Consider the following 11,773-nt stretch of genomic DNA (forward strand, 5'->3'; position numbering starts at 1 on the left):
ACAATTAGTCAAAACATACAATTGGACTGAACAGGTCCTGACATACTAAGAAAACAACACAACTTTGCTGTTAAGAATACAAACAATACAGTACATTACAATTTTTTGTTTGATTAAAGAAAACCTTTTTGGTGAATTCCCCTCTGCGCTTCTACTTTCCTGCACCAAAGTCCTTACCCACACCGCCTTGTGACAGAATGGACCAAGCACGCCTGGACCCAGCAGGAAGACTCCGACGCTGGCCCGGCACGCTACTGACGGCTAGTAACTGCCATCAGCCTGCTGCCCAACCCCGTTTCCTCCACGTAGGTTCTGGTTTTCTGTCTGGTTCCCCCTCGCCCTCTGTCTCCCATTCAGCCAAACCCCTTCGTTTACTGGATTATTTGCCATATGACACCATTTTGGTACCCCATTGTTTCATAGACACAGACTTCACCGATGATGATGAAGAAGGCTCTTTTTTGGTTAATGCACTTACTGATTTCGATTCCGATTTAGATATGATTTGGATTTTTTTCACCAGCACTCTAGACCTTTATATGTTTTCGTTCTTTTGAGAATTATTTTAACTCCATGTCACGTCACTCCCCGTCACTCCCCGTCACTCCCCGTCACTCCGGTCCCCGTCTTGTGCACCTCATAGCTCCACGTCACCGCCACATCAAGATTTCAGAATCAGAATCGATTTTATTGCCATGTGAGTGAATACATTTTACATTACTAGGAATTTGTCTCAGTTGACTGGTGCAGACATAAGACATAAACGGGTAACATTAAAGTGACATAATATAAACATTAAAATAAAGATTAAAACATATTTTTAAAAAGATCAAACAAATCCTTCTAAGTAATACTTCACATTGACTGTCCCCACTTCACCTGGTTCCTCACCTAGTCCTGTTTCTTGTCACGTTCCCTTGGTTCCTACTCTCCCTGGTGCTCCTCACTCCCCAGGCAGCAGGCTGATGTGCCTCCGGTTGCTTGCCATCGAGGAGGAGGTTCCACCCCCTGGAGCACAGTCAAGCCAAGCACAGTCAAGCCAAGTCACAAGCCCCTGATCCTTGTCCACCACAGCCCCAAGTCTCTGAACCTTGTCTGCTGCAGCCCCAAATCAGAGATTCTCGTCCACTGCAGTCCCAAGACCATGATCCTCGTTTGCGAGTCATAAATGGTTAAATAAAAAGTCTATTGTAAAGATTTTTTAGGGCAAATTGTTACATGGAGCTATAAAATTATAGCAACAGGTCTGATTCTTTAAAAAATACATTTTGAATTCATCCTCACAATACCAGGTGGGCAGAGGTGGCAAATCCAGGTCCAGAAAGTAAAAACCTGCCACAGTTTGGCTTTAGCCCCAGATGCTAGCTAGCTCCCCGAGTGCTTGTTTACCTGCTAGGGAGCTAGCTAGCTAGCACGAGGGGCTAAAGCCAAACTGTGGCAGGCTTTTTTGGATTTGCCATCTCTGCAGGTGGGCCCAGCGAGCTGGCCCTCAATTACATCAGCATTTTTCTGTCCTCTCATTGGTTGGTCAGAGCAAACCTTTTTTTTTTTTTTTTGCATTCACTCACACAAACGCGCACACATACGAACATGGTCTCACAGGCGGGGAAGCGAACCCACGCCAACCTGCATCGGAGGCAAGTGACGATACCACTACGCCGGTCAGAGCAAAACTTGTATACAGCCACTGATCTGAATATATGACGGGATAGCCGATAGGCCAAGACTTTTTTTAGCCGAGAGGCCGCCATATTGCTCCTCCAAAGAAACATTTCTCAGCATACGATCTATACATTTACAGTATCGAAAATGGAGAACATTTGAGACAGTACTTAGTAGAAAAAGAATAATTTCTGATGTTTTAAATTTGTTAAACATAGAGGACTTCAGACATTTTACAACTTGCCTTGTTATTTATTTATTTATTTATTTATTTTTACTATATAAAAAATTTTGAAAAAATAAAATAAAAAATAGTGACCACCCAGCCACAAACCCCCATCCCCGCCCCCCAGGCCCTATACTGCCTAAGGGCTGTATATGTTTATTCTCTAGTTTTATCGTATAGTTTATGCAGTAATCTGCTTGCAAGATGGGAGGAGTAAGATGGCCGCCCTGTGACTTCAACGGCTTGCACGGGCGTAAATGGGCTATTGGCTATTCAGTCATATATTCAGATCAGTGTATTCAGCCGACTTTGACTAGTAAAGTACATCAGTAGCAAACTGCACATTTATTTAACATCTCTGTTGAGTATTTTTATTATGTATTTAATTTGAAACTACCTTTTTTTGTTATGTTTTTGTTATTGATAAATATTGATTCTGTGAGGCTTTTCCCCCGGTTTTAAAGAAGGGTAAAACACTGACCCCCAACATGGAAATTCTGTGATTAAGAGATGATTGACATTCATATGAATGCACTTAAAGATCAACTGGCCGCGCTCCTTGTATGTCTTCAGAGGTTTAATCTTTAGACAGTTATTATTTATGACTCTATGATCATTATGCTTACTGATTGGAGCGTGTGTAAAAACGGCAACTCGTCATCAGGATGAAGTCCCCACATTTGCAGCGCTGACATGTTAAGCACCACATATTCCTCCACTAAAGGAGGTGAGGCAATCCATCCAATGACAAATGTAAACACTCAAATCTGGAAACCCAAGTCCCAGTCTAGGATGCTTGATTGCAAAGGATTTTCAGCAAGGCAACTGAAGCACTTACAGCAGTAACAAACAGCTTGCACACTCGTTACTAGGGGTGTAAAAAAAAAAGATTCGGCAATATATCGCAATATTACAGTGCACAAAATTTTCGAATCGATTCAATATGCAGTCGAATCAATTTTTAAACATCTAATTTTTAATGGAAATATTCAACAAAATGTCTTATTTAGGGTTCGGCTTCACACTTTAAGCATGGAAGAATGTTATATTAATGGAACATTAAGCCTTAATATTTGATTTCAGTGCTGTTCAAACATGAAACAGACTGCAACCTGTTTGTTAAATATGGTGGCTCAGTTATAAGCCTGAAGTTTCAGATAAATCAATAAATTTTCATACAAATCTTACAGTGTCCATGTACAAGTTTACTGATTAGTATTTTTTTTATTTAAGTTAAAAAAAATCACAATAATCCATTTATATATATATATATATATATATATATATATATATATATATCGGGATTAATTGGCATCTAATTGAGTCATGACCTATGAATCGTGATACGGATCACACCCTATACTCGGAGAACAAATTAGGATGTAAATAAATTTGCTGAGAAGAAAACTCTTAGTTTCCAACCTGACCATGTCCGTGCACTTTGCAGACTCTGCTGTTTCTCTAATCTCAACATTAAGCAAAGTCAAGAACCTTGACATGCACTCTGTTTGCACAAAACTGCCCTGTGAGCTGGCTGCTAGTCATGTGCAGCACTTCAACCTCCACCTAATGCTGTCATATAGGAACTGCAGCATCAGCGTCTCTGACAGTCTAATATTTTTTGCTTGGTGTAAGGGGGTGAGAGCAGAGCAGAAATAAGTGTTGTCACTATCGAATGGATTCATTATCCATTGATAAATAGTCAAATTTAACAAAAATAAAATTTGCATTAAAGTTTCTTGTAAAATCATCTTTTGTGATCACTGATTCTTAACCTATGATTGTTTTTTTTAATTCAGAATTAACTAAAGAGTAAACAAAACCAGATAAACAACAATTAAGCAATATCACATGAGAGGGAGTGATTTGTTGTACTTTCCAACCTCTTTGAAACTGAGAGCTACTTCTTGGGTACTGATTAATGCAAAGGGCTACTAGTTTGATGCACACTTCTGAGGCTGCTTCTGGTTCAACTGCATGTCAAATACAAGTTAATTACCACGGCTGCAAATAATGATCATTTTCGTAGTAGATGACTGACCTGTTAATTTTTCCATGTACTAATTATGATTCCTTTCTTGGTTTAGTCCATACCGTTGTCAGAAAATAGTGGCAAATGATCATCATTATTTTCCAAAGTAAACATAGTCTTAAATATAATTATAGTATTAAACCTAATTCTTACTGCTAGCTTTTAAAACTGAAAAGCTAGCATACATTTAAATGGAAAGCACTACCCAATTAATATACCTACAAATAATATTACCATATGAAATATGGTACAGAACCGATAATTAAATGAAGCATCGGTTGTGCTATGCCAGTCATGTGAAGTTTGATACCCTGCTTCTGAACAATTGCCCTAATCACATATGCTAATTCTAAATAACCAGCTTCATATTTTTTGTGGCTTCGTGGTGCTTCTTTGCATCGGCTGATCAACATTGAACTGTTTTGACAATAACGTTTTATCTCATCAATCAGAAAAATACGTGTGTTAGGATTTTTTGTATTTTAAATAATATTGAACTATGTTAAAATGTCTATTTTATATTTTAAATTTGGCGTCAAAACAATGCTATTGTCCGATGCGGACGTCATATAAAATGCCGTCAAAGGCGCCACATGGCTGCAGGGCTTGGTTTCTTCTTGCTTGACGTCAAGTCGATCCAAACACACTGCAACGTCCTCTCCCACATTCCGTTTTGTGTGGCGATGTGACGTGTTCATGTCGAAGACACTCGCGCACCTTCTCCTCCTGCACTTCGAAAAGTCAGTCATTGACTTTCCCCATATGTATTCATCGTTCAAACAAGGGGAACCCTGGACGAGATTGCGAAACGCTACATGTCTTGCCCCTCAGTTTTGTTGAGTTTGAATATGTATTCAGTCTTTCTTGACCTCAGCGGAAAGCTTTGAACTATCATGTTGGAGTCTCTCCATGTACCCTCCCTGCTCTTGCGTTTTTTTTAACTCAATGAGGCCCCCTGTTGGCACCTGCTCACACAAACATCACACAAGAAAAAGGGCATAGTTTTATTTTGACGTCATCTTAACGTGCCGCATACACACTTTTTTTCTGATGTTTTTAACCATTATTATTTGTCTGTAACATGATAGACAATGACTAGGCCTATCTATCTATCTATCTATCTATCTATCTATCTATCTATCTATCTATCTATCTATCTATCTATCTATCTATCTATCTATCTATCTATCTATCTATCTATATATCTATATATATATATATCTATATATATATATATATATATATATATATATATATATTACAGACAAATAATATCTATATTCTCTTTGTTGGTCTGGATTCCGGCTGAGTGAAGACTTCCCATGGAGGACCACACTTCAACGCCATTGTTCACTTTCACTGGAGTGAAATAAGCTGCAGCATTTTTGTCCCTCTATCCTATTGCGCCTCACTGTGGAAGTATACTGTTCACTGCCCACTCTGACTCTTCATTTCACACAATTCAATTTCTTATATAATATTTGCACCCAATAATCCAACAAAAGATTGGTGGCAATTGTTTTTCAAATTTGAAAAAAAAATTGGTAAAGATGGGGTTTAATATATGAATTGCAAATTTAGATAAACTTACATTTTATAATATAGGACATACAAAGGTAACTAAACTGAAGACCTTTGCTGCCATCTTGTGGCATTTGCGCGCAAAAACTCTTTACCACTCTTGCCTCCGCCCTCCATCACTCCCTCTCTTTTTAATATCAGCACTGTAGCAAATCTAATCTGGATCTCCTTTAAGGCAATAAAACCCAGATAGCTTCCTTTAAATGAAAAAAAAAGCGTCGCTTCATATATAGCTTTGAAATCCTCGTTTATTTGGCGATGTGCGTGACAGGGGGAAAAAAAGATTCGTGTCGGGGTTCAAATGGGCAGGATGACAAAGATTCACGGTGTTCCAAGTGCGTATTTCCTCAAGTATTGTATTCCCGGGTTATATGGACAATAGTGTTATGCACGCAGTTTGAACTGCGCATAGAAAAATGTTCGTTCAACATTTATTCACCCAAATCTCCAATAAATCTCACTTGCATTTTTTTTTGTGAGTGTGCGAAACAATATGAAATATGTTGAGATCAATTCGGGTCGGCGTTATATTTGTTTTTAAGAATCCAATTTAAGATTTAAAAAATATAGATAAAATGTGAGATTTAGGCCTATAGATTGACCTTCATCACATTCAAAGATTATTTTTTTTGTTGTCTTTATGGATTATAGCTATTTAAAAGATTTTCGGCCTTATTTATTTTCTCTATTCTGTAAATTCGCATTCATTAAATAATACGTTTAATAATATTTTTCCTAACAGTATAATAGGCTAGCTGCATTTAAGCAGAAACTAATATTTGTGTTATATGTCAGACAGAGGACAATATTAACACATTTAATCTCATTTATTTTCATACACCCACAAAAGTGAAGAAGATAACCGTCAGAAAATTAGCGAATGAATTGCTTTTTAGGGTGAAAAAAAACAAACAATACAGGCAGCGAAGAGTGAAGGCAAACAAGGAAGAACTGTGTCCGGTTTTAAAAATACTTTTCGCGCTGTGTTACACGCTTTGGAGGAGAGACAATAATCAGCCTTTGACTTTTGGGAAACAGGAGGATGCAGCAGGCAGAGCAGAAATGAGAGGGCTCTTGTTGGCTCGGCTCTATCAAGGAAGAAGGACTCCCTGTTATCTGTGAATAGAGCTTCTTCTTTTGGCCGACCAGAATAGATATAGCACGAATTTTTAATTCGTTTTTCTTGGAGAGACAACAATGGTTTATTTGAAAGCTTGACACAATTTGGGTTTTGTGAAAGATCTCCCCCCCCCCACCCAGCCCTCCTTGTCCGAGCACATGCAGCTGCCCATATGGGATGCGACGTGTGTAGTAAAAGATCACAATGACACCGAGTGACAGGCGGCACAAAAAGCCCAAAGATGCATCTCCCTGACTCTGAACACCACCGACAAACTCTGACACGCTTGCTTTCTTTCTTTTTTTCTTTTTTCTTTTTCCACTGTCTGCATCTCTACGCCGCTGCTTGGTAACATGCACGCCTCCAACATGCACCAGAACCGAGCCTGGCCTTTTGTCTCTTGGCTTGGCCTTGTACTGTATTGTGCAATAATAGAGTCCAACAAAATACCTTCTTTTTTTTCTTTTTTTTTCTTTTTTAAATATATAGTCATTCAATTATAAATAATAGCAAATATCCGTCTACATGCGGCCAGAAAGTTCAAAAACGACCCGGAGTTATTTCACCTTAAAGTGCATCATGTGCCGTGCGAACAAACGCTCCAAAATCAGTAGCCCCCTTGAGACGCCATTTTGTAAATAATTAGCAAATGTGTCCAATTTAGCTGTTTGCCCAGTGATGATATGGGCGGCTCGAACATCTGCTGGGATATTGTGTGTGCATGTGTGTGTGGGAGGGGGCAAACGAAATGCAGACTTTTTTCATCATATTTACTCAAGATATTGACTGCAGTCAGATAATCTACCGTGGGAGTCTTTTTTTCCCCTGCGCGCACCTTAAAGAAGAAACATTTAAATCTAATTTGTTGCAGACATAGCCTGGGACAGCAATGTGGCGGGAATTGTATCTGGAAATATTATTGTTTACATTTAAATGGAATGTATTAAATTGCGAGCATCCTGATGACAGCCAAATATTCAATTATTTTCTTCTTCTTGTCTGCAAGTCAAACGCCTAACAAGATAACAACACGTTTATTGCATTACACGGCTTTTGCTCCGGCTTGCACAAGGCCGGGGACGGTTGCAGATCCAACAAAAAGGAGAGCTTTTGACATAAAAGCTTCTTGTGTTGAGAAGCCCTCTTCTCGTAAGTGAGTGGATTTCGCTCCCATTTCACGAGTGACTTCAAGATTTATATTGAGGGCGATTGGATTTAGAAGAAATATTCCCATTGTCTGCCAGGCTTAGTGTATGTGTTTTTGAAATGTGATAGGCGCGCGTTAAAGAAAATCGAATGAGAACTAATCGCACTTGGCGTGATATTAAATTCCTTAATTTACGCATTTGTCACCAAATAATTAAAGATTAAATAAAAACAAAATTATAACGAGATCTGAAAAGTTGCCAGTGTTTATTCATGGCCATAAATATTTTTCGGTCCATAAAAGAAGCAAGAAATTAACATTTCTATAATTATAAAGTGGTTCGTACGTGCTGATAATAACACGGGGGGGGGGGGGGGCAAAGGGGAGAGAAAATATCTACAACCAACACACAACATACTTTTACAAAAAAAAAATGTTCACAAGAAGAGCATTGACATTCTCGATAAATTCTATTTGGGGCAGAGGGTGGGAGCCAGTTCTCTTAACGAAAACATGTAAACACGGTGCACACATGAGCCCCGAATAAAGATGGTACTATAGTGCGTGGACTACGCGGGGGGGGGGGGGGGGAGTCTTTCGTTTCGTGTGTGGGTTTGCGTACTGCCTAGTGTGCCTTCCCAAAAAAACGAGTCTGTGTCTGTCTGTATCGCGTCCCTTACCAAGTCCACTGTTGCGTCTGCACCAAGTGGTGCGCCGAGGGGAAGTGCGGCGTGGCCGCGGCGCCGTACTGCGCGTTATACTGCATGTGTTGGAGCGACTGCGCGCCGTACGCCGTGAAGGGGATCCCGGCCTGAAAAGTGGCCGCCAAGTCCTGAGCTTTAAGTGTGTGACAAGGCTTCCCGTCCCTGACTAAGACGGGCACGGCCACCCGCCTGGGGGAAGGGAGGTGGCTCACTTCCATACCTTTCTCGGCCCGGGCTCGCTTCATCTTGTACCGGTGGTTTTGGAACCAGATCTTGACTTGGGTCGGGGTGAGGCGGATGAGGCTGGCCAGGTGTTCCCTCTCCGGGGCGGACAGGTACCTCTGCTGCCGGAAGCGGCGCTCCAGCTCGTAGGTCTGCGCCTTGGAGAAGAGCACCCGCCGTTTGCGCTTCTTGCCCGAGTCGCTGCCGCCGCTGCTGGACGTCTCCTTGTCGTTGTCCGGCGATTCGTCGTCGGCGGACGGCTCCGGGGATTTGGCCGAGTCCTGGGAGCCCGCGGAGAGGCCGTGCACTGCGGCGGCGAGAAACGGGAGGAACACTGTCAAAATGTTATGGCCGGCTCCAAAAAAGACACTCAGAAAACATTTCAACATGCAAGCATGCACGCGCGGGTGGTCAGTCAAGCGTTCAAATGTGCATTGTGTAATATCGAATCGAATTCCAAACAAGCGTTATAATATAAAGCGCCATCAACGCCTCTAAATAAATCTTTGGCAATTCTTCAAGATAATTAGCCTCTACTTACATGAATATTGAATACTGTCCGTGGTGGCGAGCCATCTTGTGTACGGATTGTCACTCGTGTCATAAAAGGGGTTCTTTAAAGGCAGGTTCTGCACGTTTTCCAGGGGACTTTTCACCAAAACTCCCGTGCTTTTCGTGGTGGACGTGCTCTCCGAGCCCTCCGTGTCCTCCTCCGCCCCGGTGATAGATCCCTCTTCGTCATTCGTGTCCGGAAGGTCCAAAATGTCTTTAACAGAGAAGCCCGTCTTTGTGTTGGTCAACGACATATTCTGGTGGGGGGCGACCAACCAAAAAAAAAAGTTGCAGCACCAGCACCTTTCTGTCAGACAATCCGCTGTTTGAGAAGACACACACAGGGAGAAAAAAGGAGAAGCTGAGCTGGTTTTGGAAGGGGAAAGAGGAGAGTCGAGGCTATGGAGAGGTTTCGCTGTGGGCGAGCATCGCCTGCAGAAGTCGCTCTGGTTCGGTTTCAGAGAGTCCAGTGAGGGATGCCAAAGTGGCTCAAGTGCTACGCGCGGCTCATGGATACAGTGGCGGTGCTGCTGCTGGGTGCGGGAGGCAAATAAGCCATTACCTTGTCCGATCCGTCCATATAAGGTTGGTCTGCACACATGAACCTGCAGCGAAAAAGCGTTAAAACACGCGAAAGGTTGGCCACGTGTGGGCGGGTCTTAGGAGTCAAGTGGATGAAGACAGTGTTTGCAGATGTGAAATTGTGGGTTTTGGGGAGATCCGAGCATCTACCATTGGTGCTTCAGCGCGTGATGAGTGGTATAACGTGTCAATTAATTATAAAGACGGGGAGGGCCTTTTTTTTTTTTTACTCCCTATTTACATACAAAGAAACTCTAAGTAGCTTTCGACTCACTGTTCTTTGCTCGATATTTCAATACAAACGCTTCGTTTGTGTACATTTTGCTATACGTTTATTTTCATTTGTTTGTTTTTGTCCAAATATTAAGGGGTAATTTATGTAAACATTTTCAGTCAATATTTTGGCCAAGGCTTAAGGACAAGAGGTTGAAACAGGCTTTGTTTGTTCCCTTCAGTGGACAGACGATGAGCTGATTAATAATAATAATAATAATAATAATAATAATAATAATAATAATAATAATAATAATAATAATAATACACATGAAAAATATATCCTTACAGAACTTTTTTTTTTAATGACCGAATCAATCTCTTCAATTCTGGCACCACATCCCAATATTTGTTTTTCGAGTGTGTAAAGCCTCTTTTTGTGTCTTTTCTACTGCTAAAAAGGTGACTATCATTGTTGGTTACTTTATTTTCCTCCCCTCAGACTTTCTCCTGCCGCTCTCCTCCCTCTGCCCGCCATCCAGTATGTGACGTGGGTGACAATGTTTCCCGTTTTCAGCAAGTCCCCGCGGCCGCATCCTGGGTGGTCGGACCCGGGCAAACACAAATACAAACCGATTGCTAAGCTGCAGACAATGGCGGAAATGTAGACAAATGTCCGGCTCCTGTTGGAAGCTTTTGTGCCGCTGCAGTTTTTGCATTTATTTCAGGCCCCCCAAATAATAGATGATTGACGCCCCGCGCACAATGCTTTCCAACTGTTTGGAATAAATCTGAGCTTGTTCCTAGTTGTCATGGCATTCAACCGCTTTCAATGGACTATCTCTTCATTCAATCCATGGATCCTTGCACAGTATTAAGGAAAGTCCTCCGGGTCGCGCGCGCACGCGCACGGGCACGCGCGCGCACACACAATAGAAAACTTGTCAAAACTTAGGGGCGGAAAGTGGCGTGAAACAAATCGACTTTAATGTAAACATAGGCCTATATAGCCATTATCATAGTATTCAGGTTTTTATCATAATGAACATTATTATTAATGGTGGTAATTCTTCTTCTTCTTCTTATTATTATTATTAATAATAATTATTATTATAAATAATAATAATAAAAATAACAATAATAATAATAATAATATCACATATCCTAAAACTTTTCGACAAATTTCCTGTTTTATTTTTTATTAATATTGTCTGATGTGCAATTTGTCTTTAACCTATAATTTATTACTTTATATTATATCTATTTTACACCTCTGGCATTCAGGCCTTTTATTCCACAAATAGAATTATTCTCACGTCTCAGCATCATCACCACAAAGGCTCTATTCACTTTTATGGACAAACAAACTGGAGCGGGTTCTTGGGTGAGAGCGAGGTGGCTGACAAGATCCACCAAGTAATGCTGCACCGAGCTAAAGCCGACATGTGTGTTGGACAAGGGCACACACCCTGAGAGACATTTTGGCCCGCGCGAGCAGCTGCAGCCTCATTAAGAAGCACACCGGGCCCAGTTGCATGATGTCATTTGACTGTTACTTATTTAACCCCCAAAAGTGAGCTGAGCCAGATCAGGCCGAGTTTAGTGCACGCAGGCTTATCGGCCCATGTCACGAAGATTTGCTTTTGTGTGTGTGTGTGGCACCGTGACAAGAGGGTGGCAAAAGTAGTTGCAGCACACCGGACTAGAGGAGCACTTTTTTTTCTGGGGTTGA

General features: G+C 41.2%; 1 protein-coding gene across 2 annotated transcripts; it reads right to left on the minus strand.

Moving 5' to 3' along the window:
• Window positions 1-8,112: 8,112 nt before the first annotated feature.
• On the minus strand, window positions 8,113-9,837 carry nkx2.2a (NK2 homeobox 2a). Of its 2 annotated transcripts, none has more exons than XM_077579566.1 (2): window positions 9,236-9,837; window positions 8,113-9,001 (listed from the first exon to the last, which is right to left on the minus strand). In XM_077579566.1, the coding sequence occupies exons 1-2, from the start codon at window positions 9,498-9,500 to the stop codon at window positions 8,445-8,447; spliced, it is 822 nt and encodes a 273-aa protein (XP_077435692.1). In that variant the 5' UTR covers window positions 9,501-9,837; the 3' UTR covers window positions 8,113-8,444. The 2 variants fall into 2 exon arrangements, with proteins under 2 accessions (XP_077435692.1, XP_077435679.1); XM_077579553.1 differs by having other exon boundaries at window positions 8,113-9,028.
• Window positions 9,838-11,773: the final 1,936 nt, after the last annotated feature.

This window comes from Vanacampus margaritifer, chromosome 1 (assembly GCF_051991255.1).
Source record: "Vanacampus margaritifer isolate UIUO_Vmar chromosome 1, RoL_Vmar_1.0, whole genome shotgun sequence".
In the NCBI taxonomy this organism is placed as follows: Eukaryota; Metazoa; Chordata; class Actinopteri; order Syngnathiformes; family Syngnathidae; genus Vanacampus; species Vanacampus margaritifer.